The sequence below is a fragment of the Pinus tabuliformis genome, chromosome 6, assembly GCF_031772625.1.
Source record: "Pinus tabuliformis cultivar Carrire ecotype Pingquan chromosome 6, CPIR1, whole genome shotgun sequence".
Classification (NCBI taxonomy): Eukaryota; Viridiplantae; Streptophyta; class Pinopsida; order Pinales; family Pinaceae; genus Pinus; species Pinus tabuliformis.
The window spans coordinates 1,401,305,675-1,401,331,569 of NC_142292.1; the positions used below are offsets into that span (position 1 = coordinate 1,401,305,675).

A 25,895-nucleotide genomic window follows, 5' to 3' on the forward strand; every position below is an offset into this window, starting at 1 on the left:
ACTTTAACCTCACAAAGATAATAGAGGATGAAACTCGATGCAACTCTTTTAAATTAGCAAAGCTTGTTGGCACTTTGGGGAGATAGTCACCAACTAGTAACACCAAGCAGAGAAGATGGTAATGAAGCACCTTGATTTGACCAAGATCAGATATCTTGAAATAACTTTGTTTAAAATCCTCTAAAATCTAGTGTGATATGGCAACTTAAATGCAAGTTTAAAAATGCAGAAAATATGGGTTAAACAACAACATAATTAGAAAATTGATCTAGTCAAGTGAATAATCTAGGCTAATTCAATACTTTAATTTTTTCCCTTGTATTTTTTGAGCTTTAGCCAGATGCAAAGTTCAAATTTAGACCAAAGTGAGAAATCAGGTACGATTACAGCTTCTAAATAATAATCCAAAATAAAGAAAGAATTATTCCATTCAACTCTTTGAGCATATTAACACACACCCCAACTGGTCCAGTAAGCAATAAAACATTTTTCAGTCCGTCTCGTTCCACATCCTTGCTAACAGTCTCTGACTCATCCTGGAAGACATCCCAATCATCATCCTCACTAGTACTGTTATTTTCCTTATCTGAACCAAAAACTCGGTCATGCCAGCTACGTAGCCAATCGTTTAGAAACATAACTGACTTTGAGTTTCCACAGACCTGTGTAAGACATGAAAAATCTCATATCATTCTTAGAAAAGTTAAAAGCAAACTATTCAGAAATGCCATATTACTATATATTGGAGTCTTGCCATTTAAACAATTTATAGGGTCACCCAAGTTGCATAATTTAATAAGGATCAACAACACCTCATGGAGTGACAAACCACACCTCCTCAGAAGTTTCAGGTTGATATTTATCGGTCCACAACGAATTGTTCATGCTGATTGGTCTATTACAAGCTCCACTACTAGTGCGATGGAAATAAGACAAAAACCTACATGACTCAAACAATATCAAATATCAAACATTATAACACAACAAAACAGATATCCTAAAAAAAAATTTTACATCCAATACTGAACACCTAAAACTAATAACTTCTATTCATATTTTAACGTTAATATTATGCAATATCTTGTATAACCTTTCTGTTTTCAGAACATCCTATGGACTAATTACAGAATACTTCAACAGCAACTTTTATAAAAAAATACTAGCAAATGATAGTGTTTAAATTAAATATTTCCAATAGAATGAGTAAAAGGGACAAAACACACAGTTACCAACCCCAAAAAGCTTATATTAAAAATTCATTCAACCAAACATAAGTCATCAACTTTCTTAACAATCTCAGTATTTATATTACGAGCAAAAAGAAAATACTAAAAGTATGCACTTACCAACTGTAACATCTTTTGAAAAATACCTCAGACAATAATAAGTAATCAAATTTGTTGAGTAATAAAAATAAAAAAATTAACGAAATACCCTTCATACAAAAATCTAAGAGACCAACTACAGATGCAATTGACAAAAACATAGATTCAAACTCAAATAGAATAGACATATTTGAAGGACCATATGAAAATATTATTCATTTCACAACATTACAAAGACTAGAGTTGAAATAATTATAGAGATATAAGATAATACTCCTGCCTAGAATAATTATAGAGATATAAGATAATACTCCTGCCTAGAACCTAGCCCAAGGAGTCAGCTCAACCAGTTGTCAGCAATGTTGTTGGGCACAGTTGACTAGTTCTTTACAAACAAGTACCTCATTCAAATCCTTCTTATGTGAGGCATGCTACATCGATATTGTATGAGTGTCCACATTAACTTTTCATTACAATGATAAAGATTTGCTGATGGTTCCTTGGAGCTTCTGGACCAACCTGTGGAGGAATAATCTTCATGCAGCCCTTTTTCTTCGTGGCTTTTGTTTAGGGGAGTCTAACTTCTCCTTGGTTGGATGATTGTGCTTCTTCTGGACCAACCTGTGGAGGAATAATCTTCATGCAGCTCTTTTTCTTCATGACCTTGTATCATTGATGAAGATATTTTGTTTGGGGCAGTCTCAGTTCTCCTTGGTTGGATGATTGTGCTTGCTGGTTGGTGATCCTTTTGCTGATTTTTTGTGTAGCATTGGGAAGTATTCCCGCATATCTATAAGTCAGCCGAGGAAGAAGACAAGTCAGCCAGCCAGTGAAGGGACAACTCCCTTAGGTTGTCACACCCCCTATGACATGTATAAATAGATAATGTGACATCTCATTTGATCACCAACAAATAGCAAATCTGAGCAAGGAGAAATCATATTTTTTGAGGTCTATCTTTTCTTCATTGGACAGCTGCATGTGTGAAAAGAACAGGCCAAGTTGATCAGACCTTTGACCAAGCTTAACAGCAGAGGTTTGACCGGATTTGACTGCAGGCTGACCACAAGTTTGACAGACTGCACACTGTTGACCAGAGCTGACCACAGGGCCGAACTTGACCACAGGCCAAAGTTTGAATTTTTTACTGGTTTTGACCAGCACTGACCAGCTGCTAAATTTGACCAGGTTTGACTGGTATTTGACTTGGAATATTGGCACAGATTTCTACACAAATTGCTGATTTGTAAACCCTTACGAAGAATAATTTCTCCTGAGAAAAGTTGTTGGGTTTTATCCCAAGGTTGGGTTTCCCAGGGTAAAAATATTTGCCTCTATTGTGCATGGATGTCTTTTTATGATCTTTACTGTTTCCACTACATTTACGGTTGAGATTTTCAGAGCGTAACTATTCAATGATAGCAGTGTCATAAAATATTGTGTGAAAAATCATTAGAAAGTAATTATCTGGCAGACAATTCTATTCTACTATACTATGGTTTCAAAGCTTTATTGAATGATCAGCCATTGAAGTCAGCCTATGAGACAGTATTCAGTAGCTTGTTTGGATTTTTGGTCTCTTGTCAAAATGGTGCCAAGTCTCAGAGTGAAAGGCAGGTTGGATGGTGCTACCAATTTCAAACCCTGAAAGACCAGGATACTCCTTGTCCTGGAAAAAAATGATCTTCAGGATCATGTAAAAGAAGAGGGAGCTGAGTAAAAATCCAAGTATAAGAAGAATGAAGCCAAGGCTAATAGAATCTTGATAGATTTTATAAAGGATCACTTGATTCCACATGTTGCTAAATTGAAGACTGCCAAAGAAGCATATGATGCTTTGGTGCGTTTGTACGAGAACAGCAACGCAAGCAAGAAGTTAACCTTGAGTCATCAACTCTGTAGTATCATGATGTCTAGATCAGATTTTGTTCTATCTTATCTTATGAGAGTCTTTCAGTTGAGAGATGAACTTAGAGCCATTGGAGGTACCATTGATGATACAAAGCTTGTAAAAGTGACTCTCACTGGATTTCCCTCCTCGTGAGATCCAATTGTTGAGGGAATTTACACACGAGAGAAGCTACCTAATGGGTTGATTGTGTCTTAAGAGGAGACCAGATTGCTGTCCAAGAACAACTTGCAAAGACTTCAAGATGAAGAAACTCAAGCCCCTCCAGCTCATGCAAGTAAAGGAAAAGGAAGATGAAAGTTTGGAAAGTTTAATGAGAAGAATTCGGGTAGAAGACCAGCTCCAGTTCAAAATCAAAAGATAGATATGTCAAAGATTAAGTGTTTCAAATGTCATAAATTGGGTCACAATGCCTCCTAATGTGCTGAGAAGAAAAGGAAGGGAAAGCAGCATGCATCAGCAGCCAATGTCGATGATGAGCATCCACCATAGAAAAGGCAGAAGGTATTTTTCTTTGTCTACGCTCTCACAATACAGGCACTATTACAGATGGCAGTGATGTTTGGTTGGTGGATAGTGGTGCTTCTAAGCATATGACAGGTTTTTGAGATTCTCTCACCAATTTGAGAGAGAGAATTTCAGCATTATAGGTGGAACTTGGGGATAAAACCAATTATGTAACGAAAGGAGTTGGAACAACATAATTTCAGCTAGAGTCCGGAGATTCTCTTCGCATGAGATATGTTTTGTTTGTACCAAGATTGAAGAAGAACCAGCTCTATATCTCAGCATTGGAGGATAGAGGTTACCAAGTTACATTTGTAGATAGTCAATTTCTTGTATGGGCTAAGGGCTTGAACATAGACTCAGCTGAAGTGATTGACGTTCAAGAGGGAGGACTATACAAACTGATGGGATCACCAACCCAGGCATTGGTACATAACAATATCAATTTATGTGAGTCATGGCATCGGAGGTTCACTCACCTGCATTACAGGGCTTTACTAGCATTGAGGAAGATAGTTACAAGTCTTCTAGAGCTCCGAGTAGAGCATGATGGTGTTTACATGGGTTGTGCACTTGTCAAGAATACCGCGGGTTCTTATCAGAGCAGTGATAGTAGATATAAGGGGATCTTGGATATAGTGCATTTAGACGTATGCTAACCAATGAAAGTTCCATCTTCGAGCGGCCACTTGTACTATGTGACATTCGTTGACGACTTCTCCTAGAAGACTTGGATCTACTTCATGAAGACCAAGGATGAGGTCTTCAGCAAGTTCTAGGAATTCAATGCTTAGGTATAGAACCTGACAGGGAAGAAGATCAAAGTTTTTGAGTTCAGATAATGGAGAGTATACTTCCAGGGACTTCGGTAATTTCTACAAGGAGGCAAGGATAAAGAGGGAGTGGATAGTTCCTTACAACCCTCAACAAAATGGGGTTAAGAAAGAGCAAGTCCATTACGGAAGCATTCAAGGCGATGATTCATGATCAGGATCTACCCATGTTCTTATGGGCAAAGGCATCCATTATGTTGCTAATGTCAGAGATATCTTCCCATGCATTAGGGTTAATAGAGGTGCACTTTGTAACAAGGAAAGGACAAGTCAACTTGGAGGAGCTATTTTACAAGATCAACACCCATTTTTGGTTGTAACTCACTCCATTTATATTACTGCAAAGAGTTCTTTGTTTTCCTATATATATGTTATGGTTTCATATATTTCAATACCATGTTGATCTATTGAATAAACTTAAAGTGATTAGATGATGCTACATAGATTTTTTGGATAGCTGGCTTGTGTTATGTGACTGTGCAAGTTCTAAAAATAGCGATTGGAGCTAGGATTGGAGAATTCAAGCCAAGGAAGGAGTAAAGCATATGATGGATTCTAAGTAGGCTTCATCCCATTATCTACTTACTTTAAGGAAAACATTAGTGCATGTCTTTCTGTTGTTCTAGGTCAATCCACCAGACCTAGGGAAGATACTTTTGTCTGCAGTCATAGATTTCGCATAACAATAGTGAAGAGCAACAGACTCCAAAGGATGCAAGTATAGGACCCTCCATTCCAATTGATCATCCTTCAAACTATCAGGAGAAGTTAGTAGAGCTAGCAAAGCCTGTGGATCTACCTTGAGTTGTTGTTGTGACCAAGAAGAGGCTAGCATGGCTCTGTGACACTTGTGGGATGCAAAGGGGCATGCAACTCCGTGTGGTACTTTCAAGGAGAGCAAAGGACCACAGAGGTACTCGAGCTATAAGGCATTGATGAGCCACAACATTGATTCAGAGCCTTCCAGCTATGAGGAGGCAATAGGCCAGTGGGTTTACAAAGAATGCCCTGATGGAGGAGTATCAGTCCATCATAAAGAATCGTGTGGAGATAGTTTTGATAACTGAGGGGAAGTTAGTGGTGACTTCCAAGTGATCTATGAGATCAAGCATGCAACAAATGCCCGCATCGAGAAGTACAAAGCAAGTTTGTTGCAAGAGGTTTCTCTCAGAATGAGGGAGTGGACTATGATGAGACATTTGCTCCAACCGCCAAGTACACTTCTATCAAAACTATTGTTTCTCTTACTTCTGTTATGGGTTAGAAGAGACATAAGATGGATGTAAAGACCATGTTCCTCAATAGTGTGATTGAGGAGGAAGCGTACATAGAGCAAACTCAGGCCTTTAATGTACATGGGAAGGATTCTCATGTTTGCATATTGAAGAAGGCTCTATATGGACCAGGGATGCGGGGGAGCATGGTACAAACTCAAGGCATGGTATTCCTTGATTAATGGATACTTTATGAGTTTAGGCTTCACCAAGAGTGGTGCAGATCCTAACCTTTACTTCATCGTTGTTGATGCTAATCCTTTGATTTTGGTGTTGTATGTCGATGATTTTTCCCTTACTAGGACATAGAGGCTTAGTGTTGGGTGCAAGAGGAAGTTGGCCCCAGAGTTCGAGATGAAATATCTTGGCCTAATGCATTATTTCTTGGGATTGAAGGTGTGGCAGAGACCTGATGAAATCTTTCCTCGGACAAGAGAAGTACATTGTTCATATTTTGAGGAGATTTGGCATGATGGACTACAAGTCCATGGCTATAACTATGGTGACCAATCTAAAGAAGTTGGATGATTCCAGTTCAAATTCAGATTTGGTGGATCCCACTATGTACAAGCAATTAATCGGATCCTCAATGTACTTGGTTAACACCAAGCCAGATAATTGCTTTGCAGTGAACACCCTGAGCCAATATATGGCTAAGTCAAGGCAAGTACATTGGGTTGCAGCAAAGCATGTGTTGAGGTACTGTAACAAACTAAATTTATATAAAAATAAACACAAATAATGTAAAAACAACAAATAAGATTAAATGATTAATTAGTTAGAAATCAATGAAAAGGTATGTCCCTAAAGGACATAACTGTTCGTGAAAGGGTACTTACCTGGCTATATATACAGGACCCTCATTCTCATTGTATCATCATTCTTCATACATTTTAATATATAATAATTGTACCTTCAATGGATATATTCATATTCCAAGTCTTCTAGAGTATTTAACGAGAAGTACAAACTTTGTTCGCTTCATTTGGTATCAGAGCCACGTTTGATTCGGCCCTTGGCCATCAACTCTTCATCAACCTTGTTGTCAGGAATTTGGAAGCATTTCGCTACAAAAGTTTCTAGAGGTTCTCCATTTTTTCGTCAAGCCTTTGGCCATTAAAACAAAAACAAAACAAAAAATTATGTTTAAATGAAGGAGTCTCGGTGCTGCCACAAGGAAAAAGATCCAATGCTAACCTCGCTCAAGTCACAGTCTTGATGATGTCACAGTTCAGAATTGATTACAGTTCATGAAGTCTCGGTGCTCCTACAAAGTGACAAGATCTTGATCTCAGTTTTCTGATAAGGTCCTTAATGATATTAAAGTGATGAATTTTGGAGCTCTCTTATTACTATCATAGTGAAGGTCTTTACTGATGTAGTCTCAGTGTTAAGAAGTGGAAGTGGAATCAAGAAGACCAGAGCAAAAGGTTGCTAGTCAAGAGGACTCGTGTCTTGATCATGGAGTGGCTAATAGGTCAAGGGTCTTGGTCTTGGTATTCCTCAATCGAAATCTCCATAAGAAGAATTTGTGTGGGTTTTCCTCTCAAGAGGGAGAGGTTTTGGCCCTGGCTCCTAGCCTACTTGTTGTGTCTCTTGTATATTTATGTTCATGCATTGGTTACTGTTTGATGAAGAAGAACAGTAATAATCTAACATGAAGAAGATCCTAATCTAAACAAGTAAAAAGCATTCACAAGCAATCACTAATAGAAGAGAAATCAACTAATGCCAATGCCCTAGATTTCTCGATGATAGTGCTTCAAAGTTTGTCAGAATTACAAAGTCAGGGACCACTCCAGATCAGCTATGGACAGGAGAATGGGACTAATGGGGCATATCGCAATGAGTCTCATGGTGGTCACAAGTCAAATAAAGATAACACGATCAGAGATGGTAGATTCTTGGATACTCTAGATAAGAGAGGTGATGGACACGAGTACTATTCTAGTTCTGGTTCTCAAAGGCATCATGGTCATCATCGTTATCACCCTTATAGGAGGAGTGATAGGGGATATTTGTCGAAGGGGATATTTGTCAGATGAGTTTAGGAAAGTGAAGCCACCTACTTTTTATGGAGAGTTCAAGAAACCTGAGGATGTAATGGCTTAGTTACTTGGCATGAATAAGTTCTTTGAACTACATGAGTATACAGAGAATATGAAGGCCAAAATAGCTATGTTCAGCCTCAAAGGGAAAGCGAATATGTGGTGGGAAGATGTAAAAGAGATCGGAAACATCAAGATAAAAGAGTTGACTTGGCATGAATTCAAGAGACTCTTCAAAAAAAAAGTACTTGTCGGAAAGGTACTATGACAACCAAGCCAAGGAATTCTATGAGCTCAAAATCAGATCGATGACAGATGAGTACACAACCAAGTTCTTGGAGTTATTGCAGTATGTATCATATCTTAAGGATGAAAAGGCTAAAGTTCAAAGATTTGTCAGTGGATTGCCATTAGCATTTAGAGATCAGATTGAGTATGATGAGCCTCGATCACTTGCAGAAGTTATTGGGAAACTAAAGCATTGCTATGAACAGTCAAAGCGTAAGACAAAATCTCAGCAAGGATGGAAAGGGAAAGATAAAAGCAAAGGTAAATGGCAGCCCAAAAGAACAAGGCCTCAAAATGCAGAAGAGAGAGAATTTTGCAATGCATAAGAAGTTCAATGCAGCTAGACAAGGACATGGATCACAACAGCAGAATAGAGGTGATGGTACAAGACAGTTGGAGTGTTGGACATGTGGTAAGGAGGATCTTAAGAGGGATTGTTCGCAAACTCAAGGTGGTAGGTCTCAAAGCTATAATGTACAGGAGGCGTAGACTGTTGGGGATGTTGGGCAGAGCATTCCTCATATCTATGCAGCCCTAGATAATAGGTAGGCAGATCATTAAGCATCTATCATTGAGATGGATGGTAAGCTTTGTGAACAAGTTGCTTCTATTTTGATTGACCCTGGATCTAACTATAGTTATGTTAACCCTAACTTGGTGGATAAGTGTGGTTTGAATAACGAAGTGCATGCAGAATCTCGATTAGTGCAGTTGGCTACAGGTACCAAGAAAAGAGTTCATCATTGGGTAAGAGCTTGTGCATTTGAGTTGAATGGCATACCTACTTCAACACATTTGAACGTATTACTGTTGGGGTCATATAGTATGATTTTGGGTATGGATTGGCTATATCTTCATAGGACCAAAGTGGATTGTTATGACAAAGCCATTGAGTGCTTAGATGACAACGGGGAGCAGAGAATCTTGCAAGGTAAGAACAAAGCAACATCAGTTAGGATGGTGACAGCTATGACAGCTATGCAAGCAAAAAGCAGACGTGGAAAACGTTGTGTGTTATTTGCAGTACATATTTCTAGTGATAAAGGTAAGGATGTTGAGGATGTCGAGATATTGAGCAGGTACCCAATCTTGCAACAAATTCAAGATGTGTTTCCAGCAGAGATCACAGAGTTGTCACCTCACAGAGAAGTGGACTTCTCCATTGAGTTGGTACCAAGGGCATCACCAGCATCATAGGCCCCATACAGGATGAGCACTCCAGAGTTGGTAGAACTGAAGTTGCAGTTGAAGGAAATCTTTGACAAGGGATACGTTAGGCCAAGTGTATCACCGTGGGGTGCACCAGTCTTGTTTGTGAAGAAGAAAAATGGTACTCTAAGGTTATGCATTGATTACAGGCAATTGAACAAGTACTCGTTGTCGAGGATTACTTATTTGATAAGTTAAAGAAAGCAGCATTGTTCTCAAAGATTGATTTTAGATCCGGATATCATCAAGTACGCATCAAGGAAGAGGACATTTACAGGACATCTTTTCAGACCAGGTATCAGCATTATGAGTTTGTTGTAGTTCCATTTCGTTTTATTAATGCTCCGGCTACCTTTATGTGCTTGATGAATAGTGTGTTGCATCCTTATTTGGACAAGTTTGTTATTGTATTCGTTGATGAGATATTGATATATTCTAAGAATAAGGAAGAGCATGATGAGCATTTAGCAGCAATGTCGAGACTGTTGAGAGAGCATCGTTGTATGCTAAGCTCAATAAATGTAGTTTCTTTCAGAAAAAAGTACATTACTTGGGGCATGTAGTCTCCAAGGAAGGCATAGCAATAGATCCAAAGAAGATAAGAGCTATCATGGAGTGGGCGGCTCCTAGAAATGTGGATGAGATGAGATCATTCATGGGACTAGCAGGCTATTATAGGAGGTTCATCAAGAACTTCTCTAGGATTGCATATCCTATTATGTCATTGCAGAGAAAAGGTAAGAAATTTGAATGGACAGAGGAATGCGCAACAAGTTTTGAGCAATTAAAGCAGTTGTTGATAAACGCTCAAGTGTTAAACATTGCAGACCCAGACAAAGAGTTTGTAGTGTGTACAGACGCTTGCAAGAGAGGACTTGGTGGAGTCCTTATGCAAGCGGGACAAGTAGTAGTTACGAGTCGCAGAAATTGAATGAGCACGAGCAGAACTATCTGACACATGATCTTGAATTTGCAGCGATCATTCAAGCGTTAAAGATGTGGAGGCATTATCTTCTTAGCAGGAGGTTTGTATTGATGAGTGATCACGATTCACAATAGCCTATCGACTTGCAAGGCCTCCGACAGGGAAAGCCTGTAATGTTTTCCATGTGCCATTGCTTAAGAAGTATGTTAAAGATGTTAATCATATGATTCACTGGTTTGTATTGCAGGTGGAGCCAGATGGAGAAGTCTAGTTGGAGCCTCACTGTATATTGCAAAAAAAGGTGTTCATGCTCCAAAACCAAGCAATCAAGTAGGTTCAAGTGCAGTGGAAGCACTCTGGTTACGATGAAGCTACATTGGAGATGGCGGATCAAATGCAGGGTATGTATCCCTCTATTCGTTGGTTGAGCAAATGTTTTGGTATATGTGCTGGTGCAATGTTTCGGTTTATGTACATATGGATGTAAATACCACCATGAGTTGTGTTATAAAGCTCCAATACACAATATGGGTGTCATGTCATTATGGTTGTCATGTTGGTTTGCTTTTTAGCAGGTTGATCATTGTAAATATTGCCACGAGCTAAGTTATAAAGCTCTATGGGCAGTATGTTTTGCTTTCAGCAATCTTGTTGGTTATAGGTGTCATTGAACACCGAGGACGATGTTCCCTCAAGGGGGAGGGAAGTGTAACAGCCCTGGTGAAAATTTCATGTAATAAAAGCTAATTAAGGCAAAATAATAACCACAGTTATGGGACACTTATTCCAAGTTGAATAACTGGGCAAAAAAATCCTAGTGTGGGTGTTCATTTGGTTTCTTATGGCTAAATAAATTGGCAAAGGCAATGGCAAAGGCTTTGGAAAGGCAAAATGTCATTTTTGGCAATTTATTTATGAAAATAATGGAAATTAGGCTATGTTGCACAAGTTTCCGATATGCGGGTACTTTGCGTACAAGGGAACAAGTATCCAGCACGGCTAGAATTTTTGCCCAAATTTACAAAAAACGTCAAGTTGGGAGTGACAATAATATAATATATTAAAATTTAATATATATCAAAATTAAAAATAAAATAATTTATTTATTTCCATCTAAAACTTGCCAATCAAATTCCATCCTGCAGATTTCATCTTGCATGTAAAAGATTGAACTTCGAAACATGCCAGAAAAAATCAAAATATTAATCCATCAACAATTTGCCAATGAAATTCCTTGACGAAACTCCCAAACCAAAAAAAAAAGGCTATTATTATTTGATTATTATGTGATTTCATGCAACACTATATTATATTCACCTTTGAAATTCAAGTTTGGAAATTTATAAAATGAAACTAGCTAAGCTTGGAAATTTGTTGAGTTTTATCATTAAAGCTTCAAGATAGACTTCAAAGAAAGTAGACTTATTTGCAATTGTTGAACTTCAAGATTTGCAACAGAAGCCGCCAAGGAATGAATAGCAATTGTCTATATTTTATTGAAACGTTTGCTACATCTCCAAGTCTTTGTCGCTTTACAGAGCCCATGCAATCCAGCCCCCTAACCTTACATGTATCACTGGGAAACTAAACAAATGGTAGCTTCTCTTCTCAAAATAGGTACCCGAAAGGTGAAAATCTCCTCAAAATAGGTACCCGAAACATCAAAATCTGTTGTAGTGAAGCGCTCCCGAAAAGCTCCAAAGTACCCGTTGAAGCTCCCAACGATTTTGGAACATTTCCTACCAACGCCCAAGCTCCCAAGAGCGTGGGAATGTGGGGCACATGCTCTCCAATGCCAAGGACCAATACCCATGTTACTATGAAATTAGGAGAAAAGGAAGGTGAGAGGTCACGAGTTTCAAGTGAGGAGGAAAATGAAGGAAAATAATGGAAAATGAAGTTAAATAGAGGCCACATATATAAAAAGGCTTTTGAGTATCAGTTCATGGCTTTTGGTCAGTTTCGTTTTGGAGTTCTCTCTCTATTCTCTCTCTCTCACACTTCAGCATTGGATCAGGAAAGGCAAAGAAGGCGAAGAGGAAGCAAAGATCAAGCAAGGAAGAGCAAGATCAAGTAGCTACAGCAGGTTCACGTGCAGGTGTCGATTTGCATGTGTGATTTCCTTGCTATGTGTGGCATGAATGGTTATGCATGTGTGTTCTTGGTTCTCTTATTGTCATGAGCATGGGTTTTGTCAATTGTGACAGTGTTCTTCAGCCTTGCCTTTCCATTTTCGGATAGCCATGGTATGATGGGGTTCTCAAGTTTTGGTTGAGTTGAATTGTCGGATGGATTTGAAGCTGAGTGAAGTGGCTCTCTCAATGAAAGAAAAAATGGCCTAGTAATCCCTTAACCGAATTGTGGATTGTGGTAAGCCACTGGCCTAGTAACGCTTGAACCACACTGTGGGTTGCAGTAAAGCCAAGTATTGTCTGCCTCGGTGGACCTAGGAATCCTCAACCTATGAATGGCGGGATATACGATAAAACCTACAATTGGTTTTCCATGATCAGGCCTAGGAATCATTGTGGTGTCTTGATTATGGCCCATGTAAAGCCTAGAGGGTGGTGTCTTGATTATGGCCTAGTGATCCCTGGATCAGCCTGTGGATTGCGATAAAGCCTACAAACTAGAAGACAGGCAAATTCCTCACGGTGTAGGTGGAGAAATCTGGTGGCATCCATTCCTGTTTACGGCGTAGTGATCCCAGGAAGATTGCGATAAACCCTGATTCTATTGATGAGGGTGAGGTGGTTTAACCTCGGGAAGCCCTGGTTGGTTCTTTTGGTGTGAGTCCCACATTCATGCTTGGAATATGGCACGGGGAGTAATTGGCTAAAGAAAGACTTGGCTCAGCCAATCTACGGTAGGGTGGAACATGGTATTACCATACCAAGTTGGCTTTTACATTCATTAATAAGAGTTCCTTTCTTTGGTATTTTATGAGAAAATGTATTGGTTCATATGTGGCATTTATGGATTATGTATCCTCGTTATTTCTATTGTTTATATGCTGGTTATCAATATGTTTAATGACAATTAAAATGTATGGTTCTCATCGTGTTTTGATTTGTAAATGATTGAGCAATGAATTTATGACCTAATAGATGATAACGCAGCTAATGTGATAAGGAATCATTATTTCTTAGCGATTCTCAGATAAGTATAAGGCCATTATGCTCAAATCTGTTATTAGGACCTGTAGAATGCAATTTGTGACATGTTTAATGAAATGTTTGTCATGGCTAGTAGCGGTCTTGTCAAGTCTTTGTTCAAGAAATCGTATTGGCATCATTATCTCTATGTTTCTTTTCATTTCTGTAAATTCCATGAAGTTTTGCGCAGTGACTAGGTCCTAGCGCTGGAATCTAGCCTTAAATCTCACAGTCGCTGGCATAGCACTAGTAGAAAAAGGTTATAGTCGCACTCAGGCAGGCTCATGGGAGAGACTAGGACCCTTAGTCGCTCGAAGCGCTTGGTAAGGGAGCAACTCGGGCTCTAGGTCCTTGAACTACTGAGTTCCCTCAAGGGTTGGTCACTTGGAAAGGTAGGGTAGCTCCTGGAGGTTCTGTAGGATGTGTGGATGGTCAGTTTGGTTGTGTTTTGTCAGTTCCACTTCCTTAAGGTGACCGACGAGGTTGAATCAAATCATAGTAGCATATCGTCACATGTTTACCCCGGTTGGTTGGTTACATGGGTAGATGTCGGAGGAGGGTGTTACAGTCATCACCAAATATCTTCAACATCTTGAAAACTATGTACCTGCAAATTTTCGGCAACAAGCATAGCCAAGCACAAATATGTATATACAAGAGCAGGAAGTCAACTTTATCACTACAAGATTAGCATTATAATGGGAGCATCTAGGGATATCAAATAGGAAATCAAACTAGACTTGGGTTTTCAATTAACAAAGGTTACAACTTTCACACCCTAAATTCTTACAACAAATTTTGCTAGAGTTTTGACACAAACTCTAGATTCCATCAAAATTAAACCTAAGATATCACTAATCAATTCCAAACATAGTGAAAGCATTTTACATCAAGGGATTTATTAACATGCCCTACAAACTTATATCATTCTTTACTAATGTTTTGTCCTAAACCCTAGACACAAACAACAATAAATTTGTAGTTACAAAACAGCTTGATCAAGCTAAACACACAGAAGCACATTCACCAAGGGTTTCATTCCTAGGTTATTACTCTTACAAGCGTTTTGTCATAAAGCCTAATTGATCAAACCCAAAAATCTAGGGTTTAATCATCTAAACATCAACAATAACCCTAGGAGTCTAGGGTTTCTTCATAACATCAACAAACCCTAAACAACAAAAGGTTGGGATTTTACAATGAACCCAAAAGGTTAGGGATTTTACCAAAGTGAACACATGACAAGGGTTGATTCAATCGATCAACCTAATATAAGAATTTTCATGATTCTACAGTGTTGACTTGGCGTAGCACGGATGTGCTCTAGCCACGAAATTTGGTGGAGAGGTTGGGGCACATGAGATCTCCAATACCCAGAAAGGGTTTGGCAGATTCTAAACAGATTAGGAGATAATAAAATAATTAATATTTTTAATAGAGTCCCTAAGTCTAAACTTATGGAAAATAAAATATTAATGTGTATTAATATGAATCTGTGCTAGAGTGGTCCAAACGACATGGATCAAGCCAGATCTAATCTTAGCCGTTGATTAAGCACTTAATCTTGGTCGTTGAGATGTCAAAAGGAAAAGTATAAGAGGAGGCTTGAGGGTCACTTGGAGAACACACCAGATGATCAGCCATTCTATTCTCTAGAGCGGGGTTTGCTAAGAGCGATAGAATCAGTGATCAGGAGAGCAGCTGAGGGGCACTGAGTACAGAGAAATAGAGAGGGAAGAGATTGTGCTGGGAGAGCAACGCAACACCAAAGGAGAGTGACACAGAGCCCGTAAGGGCTCACGCAGGGCCACACAGAGGCAGCCAAGCGCTGCGCAGAGCACCAGAGAGGCCAATGTGTCTGACGCAGGCCAAGAAAGGATGACGCAGGACCAGCATGAGACAGAGAGGGGCCGACGCAGTCTAGATTGGGCAGACACTAGGGTTGCAGGAGCAGTTTTGTGCTGAGGAGCAGCCGAAAGGGTTTTCCGGGGTTTCAGCCAGGAGATTTCTCGCAAACTGTGAGGTATAGCTGCTAAGGAAATTCTCTGTTGGGTATTGTACTCTAATATTGCTTAATAAGAAAAGCCTCAAATAGCTACACTGGTTTTCCCACATTGGGTTTTTCTAGGGACATTGGTCCAAAAATAATGGTGTCATGTGGTGTGTTTGTTCTTGTTTCTTTTAGTTGTTGATCTGTAATATGTTGAGTATGCACTGGTGTTTATTTTCAGCATTTACTTTGTAAATAACTTGACAAAGAAAAAAATAGCAAGTAGGTAGGAATAAATAAGAAAAAGTGCATGAAGGGTTCCTAAACTAAGTAAATTTAGAAACTTCAACATGGCATCAGAGGGGGTTGCAGATCACAGGAGGACTAAAAGACATCAATCGGGCGAAGCAATAGCAGAAGAAAACAATTGTCCCGAGGTGATAGAGGTTGTTTCTAGCAACGCAAAAGCCAAGAAGTGTGGAGCAGAGCCAGCAAGAGCCACGCAAAAGAAGCTGGGAGCTGCACAGAGCCTCAAAGAGTCCAGCGTCGCTGATGCAGAGGGCCAAAGGGCTAACACAGGGCATCCTAGCGCTGACGCAAACCCATTTGGGGTGAGGCAGAGAGGGGCTGACGCAGTTCACAGAGAGGCAGTTGCTAGGGTCTAGAACGCTGCAAGAATATTGCAGAGTGGAGTTGGTCAGGTATTGTAGTCAGAACAATACTTGACAGAGCAGGGCTAGAGGAGTTGTTACCGAGGGTTTCTAGCCGAGGAACCTGGATCAACAATGCAATTGCACAAGACAACCAAAGTAGGGGGCATCTCGACAAGCGACAGAAGGATTTCCAAGAGGGAAATTAGGACTCAGAGGGAGTCCAGAAGAGAACTTCCAGACGGGAAGTAGAGACTCAGAGGAGTCGAACAGAGAACTTCCATGAGGGAAGTAGAGGAGCGTCGTGGCACTACACAGGGTAAGAGAACAGGATAGACTGGAAGGAGCATCGAACTTCGCAGTCGGAAGGCCAAAATCTTATCAGTGCTTGACAGGGATCGTGTCAAGAACTTCGTCCTGGAGGTTATAGTTATCCCAGTCGACCCCAATGATAACGATAAGTACAAAGAGGCAATGGTGAGGGCCAAGTGCATTATCCTTGACGAGGTCAAGGATCATGTGGTACCACATATAGCCGAGAAGGAAACGGTCGTTGAGATGTGGGAGGCTCTCAAGAACCTGTACCAGCATACCTTTGTGCAGAGAAGAATGTTGCTCGAGAACCAGATGAGGGAAGAAGGGTCAATCGATTGACAACTTCCTCGGAGGACTGAATGCGACCCGAGACCAGTTGACTGCTATAGGAGCGACACCCAATCAGGAGCTTACGGTGAGGACAGCCCTAAATGTTGTCTCAGAAAATTGGGAAGTGTTTGTCCAGAGTATCCTGGGCAGAGGAACTCTCCTCCCTTGGGACAAGGTGTGGAAAGCTCTTCACCACGAAGAGATCAGACGACAGTCGAAGACAGGTAGTAGCAGCAAAGGGATCAAAGTTCAGCACGAGGAGGAGGATGTCGCCCTAGCATCTGAGGGAAAGCAGGAGAAGTGGAAGAAGAAAGATCTCTCCAAGATCAAGTGCTTCCACTGTGGGGAGATGGGTCATTATGCGACCTAGTGCCCAAGGAAGAAGAGTAAGGGAGAGTCTTCCGAGACTAAGGCAGCGCCAGCACGGGCAGAGAAGGAAGTTTTGACAGACAATGACTGTGCATTGAGTGCACACACACCACTTGAGCGGAAGTGGGGAGACATCGAGCTGTAGTCAGAAGGACTACAAGCGATGAGGGGAAGAATCCTTGAGGTACTCAACTTCTTGGATCAGACCTTGTTACGAGAGCCCCGTCAAGGAGTAGCAGGACTAGCTGAGTGGGTAGAGACAGATGTGAATGGAACAACAAAGAGAGCTACAGCACAGGAGTCCCGAGACGGCACAGATCTAGCAGGCTGCAGCAGTGTGAGAGGCACAGGAGTGTTGCACCAGTGCAGGAAGGCACAGAGAGGTGTGCAATTGTGCGAGATGCAGGGAGTTGTTGCAACAGCGCAGAGATCAGAGAGGGAGCACTTGTCAGCGGCAGAGGGAGCTTCAGCATCAGTGGGTGTTTCTATCCCAATAGGGAGGTCAGTTGGGAGATCAGTTACTTCTCAGTAACTGAGTTATAGTGCAGTAGTGGGCGGCACGATGCAACTTGATAAGAAGAGGTGCAGTGTGAATGCAGTGATGGGAGAAAGGACCAATAACAACAAGGATGCAGAGGGAGCTGTCATACAGATGCAGCAGTGGCAATGGTAGAACCATGGACAATAGTACACGAGGCAGCAGTGTAGAGGATGTTGGCCAGGAAGGCCTAGCATCAGCACAGGTACCGATGCCGGATGATCAGAGTAATACTCAATGAGGACTATCGCTAAACACAATCCTCACTAAGAGGGAGTCTTGATTTGGGGTAGCATCGGATGTGCTCTAGCCACGAAATTTAGTGGAGAGGTTGGGGCACATGAGACCTCCAATACCCAGAAAGGGTTTGGGCAGATTCTAAACAAATCAGGAGATATTAAAATAATTAATATTTTTAATAGAGTCCCTAAAGTCTAAACTTAGGGAAAATAAAATATTAATGTGTATTAATATGAATTTGTGTTAGAGTGGTCCAAAAGACATGGATCAAGCCAAATCTAATCTTAGCCGTTGATTAGGTACTTAATCTCGGCCGTTGAGATGTCAACAGGAAAAGTATAAGAGGAGGCTTGAGGGTCACTTGGAGAACACACCAGATGATCAACCATTCTATTCTCTAGAGCGGTGTTTTCTAAGAGAGATAGAATTAGTGATCGGGAGAGCAGCTAAGGGGCACTGAGTACAGAGAAACAAAGAAGGCAGAGATTGGACTGGGAGAGCAGCGCAATAGCCAAGGAGAGTGACATAGAGCTAGTAAGGGCTCACGTAGGGCCACGCAGAGGCAGCCAAGTGTTGCACAGAGCACCAGAGAGGCCAGTGTGTCTGACACAGAGGCCCAGAAAGCTGACGCAGGGCCTGACACAGACCAAGAAAGGCTAACGCAGGGCCAGCGTGAGACAGAGAGGCGCTGACGTAGTCCAAATTGGGCAGACGTTTGGGTTGCAGAGCAATTTTGTGCTGAGGAGCTATCCGAAGGGTTTTCCGAGGTTTCAGTGAGGAGATTTCTCTCAAACTATGAAGTATAGCTGCTAAGGAGATTCTCTGTTAGGTAGGCCAGTTACGACACCCAGATTGTACTCTGATATTGCTTAATAAGAAAACCCTCAGATAGTTGCTCTGGTTTTCCCGCATTGGGATTTTTCGGGGACATTGGTCCAAAACTAATGGTGTCTTGTGGTGTGTTTGTTCTTTTTTCTTTTAGTTGTTGATCTGTAATATGTTGAGCATGTACTGGTGTTTATTTTTAGTATTTATTTTGTAAATAACTTGTTAAAGGAAAAAATAACAAGTAGGTAGGAATAAATCAGAAAAAAGTGCATGAAGGGTTTCTAAACTAAGTAAATTTAGAAACTTCAACATACAGCAAAGCCCTAAAATGATTGTATCTTCTTTCTTGCTACAAATTTTGCAATTTTTACATACCTTGAGTTACTTTTATAACAAACCTCGCAGGGTTTCTTGATGAAGGACTACTTCTGCAACAAAGCTTCATATGAGCCTTCTTTTGAAGACTCATACACTCCTTATTCCTTTGAATATTCCTGCAAGCTTAGTCTTTCCAAGAAAAAGGGTAATGATTAAAGAATATATATATATATATATATATATATCTTTTATGAGAAGGTGGAAGCTCCTTGTGGAAGAGCTCCCTCTCACAGTGAAACAATGTCATCCTTATTTTTTTACGGACCCACAACAATCCTTGGCAAGTACTACCAATAGTATACAAATACAAGAACATGATTACAAATTAGTAATTTCATATTCAAACCCTAAGTTCAAATGTAATTTTATACTTACTAGGGCTTCTAAATTTCACCCTAGGTTTACAAACCTAAAAGGTAGGGCTTTTATGAGGGAACAAGATGAAATAGGGTAGGGTTTCTTTACAAGATTTATGACAACAATCTTCAATATTACAAACCCTAGAAATAAGGGGATATGGTGTCTTAAGAGGGAACAAGGGTATTTATATATACTATCTAGGGTTCTGCAATCCCTAGATACATTGAGAATTCTCAGACCCAAGGGCCATACAAGCAACTAGACCCTAAAATATAACGAATATGTTATACATACCTTTGCCTTGAAGGATTGGTGTTCCATAGAGCTTCTTGCCTCTTCTTTCAAGCTAAAAACAAAATGTTAAATTGCTAAAAAATAAAAAGTAGTAATAATACTAACTTGAATTGGATGAGCTCTTCAATCGAGACTACTTCCTCTTGATTCTAGTAGAAGCTTTTAGGGAGCTAAGTCAACAGTTTTCAAGATGATGGATTGTTCTTCTTCTTAAGTTTGGATTGACTTAAAGAATTCTTGCTAATGACAGGTCTGATCTAAGATATACCTTCAGCTCTTTTTATTGTGAATTTGTTCACAAAATTGTTTTAGAAAGAGATCTATTACTTCTGCAAAGAATGAGGTTATGATTCCTTTTTCAAATTGCTGCAATTTTGCCATAGGTTTGCAACTTTGATCCTTTGTAAATACTTGGCCTTACTCATAGAAATCAGATCCTTCAAGGGTTATAGTGACAGTGCCTACAATGACTTCAAATAATTTGGTCCCTACACATTTCAATACTTGAATCTTTTGTTGGTTATAAGGACTATCTTTAGTTCTTAAGGTATATGACTTGGTTACTTAAACGCAAAACCTTTGCAACTTCAGATAGGTAAATTCAAACCCTTGATTATAGAACTTTGTCATTTGTCTCAAGTATCTCGGCCTTGATCAAACTTATGGTCTAGCTATTTAGATCTTAAAAATAATACTTTTCACCTCCATCCATCAAGTCAGCGCTCAAGAATTTTTCTTTAAGACAATGCAAAATCAAATAGGCCTTTTGGTACATCAAACCATCCATCAAAGTAATCAATTAAAGCTTCGGCCCTTCTGCAGTTTGGCCTACAGTCATAATCTTGTACCTTCGTCTTGCAATACTATAATTTTTTCACACGTGAGACAAACATTAGGCTTCCTCGTTCGTTGGGCTTTCTTTTACTTCATGTTATGAGATAGGCTTCTTATTTATGAAATTTGTACTTCATAAGTTCGTTCTAGTTGCAGATCTGCGTTGCGCTTAATCATCTTCCAAATGAGTCGAATAGCACTTGTACTTATAGTCGTATGTAGCTCCAATGAGGGTGACTTGATGTGCTTGAGGTTGCTTGAGATCGACTTGATGGAGGCATTTACATGACCAAAAAATAATAATTCTTTCTTGACTTAAATAGCCCAAGAAGGGTCTAGAATATATTGACTTAGACTTCGACCCAAGACATAATCTATAGAGCACTCAATGTGTTCTTATTAACCAATGATCCAAGCATGAAACCCATGCTTTAATAAGTCAATTTCTTTAACAATAAAATTTATTTTTCTTTCTTTTGACAAATACATTAGATCATGACTTGTTAATTTTAGGTTTGTTCTATTCTAAAGCAATTTATTTAAATTTTCACAGTTAGCAATCATATCAGCATTAAAGTAAACTGCAGATAGAACATAATTATAAATCATAGTAGACAAGCCAAGACAAGAACACACAAGATGTGGCGCTAGCCAAGGACAAACCCCACAATGTGGGGAAACCCTTGATCAATTCTTCTTTTATGTTCTTCAAATTTCAACACTTTGACTTATTTAGATATGAGCAGAGATCATCTGCTATAATGATGATTCATGAAATCAATTGGCAAAATTATGCTTCAACTGATTCTCCAAGCTGACGGCTTCACCCATCATAGAGTTTTAGCTCGTACTCATATTGCACCCGACGTTGTGTTGTACCTAGTCACTAAGCTACTAACATGCTGCATCATCCATCATCATGTTGTCCTATTGTATCACTGATATCTTCAGTACTGCTATCATCATTCATAACATCATTGCTGCACCATGACTGTCCCTTAGAAGTTACTACAGAGGTGATCTCTGAATCTTCAACGAGTTCAGGATCTTACAAGAACTTAGATCATGACTTTGTCACTGATCATTCTTGATACAACTTCTTCCATTATGCTGAGAATGTAACTATCATTGTCATTACTACAACAACCTTCAACAAGATCTTACTTATACTGAAACCATCGTTGTTGCGACATTGAGGTCTTCACCATTGTATCACCAAGATCATTTACTATTGCATATTTCCTGTACTTTGTTGTATTGAGATTAATGATACACTTTGAGATCAATATTGTGTCTGGAATGTATTTAAAGAAGGGATTATAGAGATCCCTTTTTACCACGAGTGTATCCGCACTGAGACAGTGATCACCAAATATGTGTGGCTGAGTCAAGAATGAAGGACGTTGAGGTATACTGTTATGAGATCATCAAGTTACAAGTATGTTGAGAATGACAGATCCGAATCTTCTCATTGTAATATACTCCTATGCCGAGTTAGTACTGTTGTAGGATTTCATAGATCCTCTTTGCCACAGGAATACGCTGTCATTGATCTCATTCATGGAGATGAATACCACCGAGGAGGAGAGTATTACTTTCTCTATTACTGTGATCATCACCGAAGCTTTGGGTAGTCTGAGGTACTGTTGTCTGCTACAGGGATACAGTACCTTAGACCCACCCGAGGATACATCTACTCCATTTGACTGCATATAACAGGTTGCACAATTTGTCTACGCATAACAGGTCCCCTTGTTGTGTTAGGATGGCTCCATTTGACAACGTATAACAGGTCTCCTTTGTGTGAACAAGACTGCGTTTAGATGTATTAGGGCTTCTTCAATAGTGGATAGATTAGGTCTCTTTTGACAGCGTTTAGCCCTCCTTTGTGCATCGTATATAAGCCTACTATAACTGCGGATATAGGACTGTGATTAGACCTTCTTAACTGCGTAATAGGACCTGTGGTAGGGCTCCTTCCAATTGCGGTTGTGCCTCCTTTTGTTACTTTAGCTAGGGCTTATTACGGTCACCTTTATACAGCGTATAAGGATCCTCTGTGACTACGTCTATAGGGCCTGCGTCTAGATGTCTAGCATCTCATATTCATTAGGGCAGCGTAGATACTATTCCGATCTCTTCTCCATCAAACCCAAAACAAGGTGAACAGAGATTACAAGAGACTGAGTGTGTCGAATGACTTAGTCTTCTTCTATTTATACTAAACATGGAGCACAAGAGGGGGTAGTTAGGTTGTTGGCCGACCTTGACGAATTGTCCCATAATACAAATAAATTCATATCTCCATGAATACTTATCGAAATTGGATGATCTTTAGATCAATCCTACACCTCTCAATGAGAGGGATCCAATAAAAATATCAACTGCAATAAATAAGATGACCCACATGGAGTTTGACCCTAGTTTCCAATTTTAACAATCCCTCTCAACTAGGGAGAACTCCATCTGTTGATCCATATGTCCAACTGTATTATCTCTGCCATCAATGCCCTGCACTGCTCAGCTCTGCTCTACTATGTTGAACCAGGAAGAAGAAGAATTGATCGAGAATGTCTCATACCATTCTCCACTGACCTGAAGTTAGTCTCAAAGTGTCTACCACTGGTCCCAGACCAGTCCTCAACCGACCCGAAGTCAGTGTCATAGTAGGTACAACTCCTACCACTGGTCCCAGACCAATATTCTACTGACTCGAAGTCAGTCTCAGAGTATGTACCATTGGTCCCAAACCAGTCCTCTACTGACCCGAAGTCAGTGTCATAGCGGGTACAACTCCTACCACTGGTCCCAGACCAATATCATTGATCCCATATCAATGAAGGTCATCCTAGCATAGGGAGTACGGTAGATACAACGATGCGTCCATCGATACTTCTATGGTCCCCATCCTCATTTCCCTGCTCACTGATCAGATGAGAGGTACTTCCCTTGAGTCCTGGACTACATGGGTAGGATTCCTTGACAGGAGAACTAATCATCCTGTCCACAGGAGAGCAAATCATCCTGTCCAGTGGATGCCACAGAGAACTAATTCATCCTGGCCCACAGGAGAGCGAATCATCCCGTTCCACAATCACCATGGAGAACACATCATCCAGGCCTCACAAGTGAACTAATCATCCTGCTACACAATCATCATGGAGAACACATCATCCAGACCTCACAGGAGAACTAATCATCCTGCTACACCAGAGAGTGAATCATCTTATCCACAGGAAAGCGAATCATCCTGTCCCACAAGAGAGCGAATCATCTTGTCCACAGGACAGCGAATCATCTTGTCCACAGGACAGCGAATCATCCTGTACAGTGCGCACCACCAGAGGAGGGTGAGTCACCTTGTGGTCGTATGTTGCTCCAGTAAGAACCGCAAGTCCCCAAAGCTCCCAGAGCTCAATGTATACAACATGCAAGACCCTTTTACAAGGGTCTCTCGATGACTCCAAGTCGTTCGGGAAAATCACAAATTTGATCTTTCCCCGAGGCTTTGACAAAGTGTAGCGACCTACACATCATCTCATTGTGATGGAGCCTCCTTGCTCATCGACTTACCATATCCTAGATATGTCAGTATTTGATGTCTATCTGCTGGAGCAATCATCGAATATGGGATTCCTCAATAATCGAATCCCACCTCTGGTTGTCACAAAGAATCACAGTGGTATTCATCATGTGTACTCACTGAAGAGTTTCCACAACTAGGCAACTTCATACGAGATCATACTCATAGCTATGTATTCGGTCTCGACTTCTACTTCCTGCTTGTCCATGATATCGAATCAAAATCTAAAAAGAACCAGTACTGAGAATCTCAGTGCTCTAGGTTTCTTCCACACTGCCTGCCCAGCCAGCATTCGAATAATTGTGCAGATTCATATTTCCGACAGTGTATCTCAATCTATGGGAGATTGTACCCCGAAGATATCTCAGAGGATTCTTGGCATCAATCCAATGAGGCTCAACCAAATATGAGCTCATCATGCTAACTGCAAAACATATGTCTGGACAGAAGTTCACCAAGAACATCAACGCAAATGAGTTTATGAAACTCAGAGGCATTTCCCAAATTTGGTCTAACATCACTATCATGTAACTTCTGAAAATTAAGATCCTCGAGGTAGTCACAGGCAGGCAGTTCACCATTCCACATCCGGAATCCAACTCCCTCTTACTTTTGCAAGTGAGAGGGTCTGCATCTATTAGAAATTGGTCGTATAAGGTGTCGGTATGAGAGGTCTATCATCCACAACCTTCGAGTAATGGTTTGGATCAGTTTCACTCCTAATGAATCTCAGCTTTATCTAACAGCTATCAATCCTCTCATACTGTGCCCGAGGAGTTTTGCTTCAAGCCATAGAGGGCTTTCTTCCACCCGCATACGTGAGATTCCTTATCATCGATCTCAAACCCCTCAAGTTGTTCCAAACCTGTGGCCCTGCTACATAAGGGGAATGATCCTCATGTAAGATTTTCCTTCAGTACATCTCAGAGATGTACTTTCATGCTCCTTTTGAATTCAGGCATCCCTGTCACCATCTGACTCATAGACCTTCAGTGCTATGTGTCAATGGACATGGTCCCCAGTGGACTTCCTGCAACTTCATACAACCCTGGACTCAAAAACATCTTTGAAAATTCTATTTTCAAACACGTACCTTTCCATCGATGGACACCAGGTCCTTCTGCGACCAGGTACATAAAAGAGATTTTGTAAATGAATTGAGTTACCCTCATTCAATTGAGGGATAACATTCCCTACACCCTTTCTGGGATAGGTGGCATAATCCCACGATTGTTTCCATCTCTACCAAATTAGAGAGTGCACCCATCTATCTGATGCAGTGCCTTGAAGCACTACAATCAATAAGCCAGATTCCCAAAGAATCTGAAGGAGAGGGCGAATACAAGATAACCTTCTTTATCTTATTTGATTCTTCATACTTGGGGTTCCTTGCTTTGAAGAATTGACCATTTCCTTGATGACCTGCATTACCTGTCATTCCTTTGATCATTGAAGATGTCCCTGGAATGGTTTTTATCTTCATCAACAGATGTGTCTCTGCCATTAGACACTCCTTCGCATAATGGCCGAACTAGTTATCTGCCTTTCCTTCCACCCTGAGATCTAGTCTTCCAATGAAGTGATCTTTAGGAAAGCCATATTCCCTCTGCCATTTTGATAATATTCTCTGCTTCGACTTCACCCTTGGTGAATTAAAAGAGGGATGATGATCCCATTGATCCTTTTGTCTTGTCCCAATTGTCTTCGGTGATT

General features: G+C 40.3%; 1 protein-coding gene across 3 annotated transcripts in view; it reads right to left on the reverse strand.

The window, feature by feature from the left end:
- Positions 1-25,895, reverse strand: part of LOC149263897 (P-loop containing nucleoside triphosphate hydrolases superfamily protein) — a 238,444-nt gene that overhangs the window by 108,538 nt on the left and 104,011 nt on the right. For all 3 annotated transcript variants that reach the window (XM_089426807.1, XM_089426810.1, XM_089426803.1), the window contains exons 8-9: positions 835-940; positions 459-662 (exon numbers count right to left, since the gene is read on the reverse strand). In XM_089426807.1, coding sequence (XP_089282933.1) covers positions 459-662; positions 835-940 — 310 coding nt within the window. The remainder of the gene's footprint in view (positions 1-458; positions 663-834; positions 941-25,895) is intronic.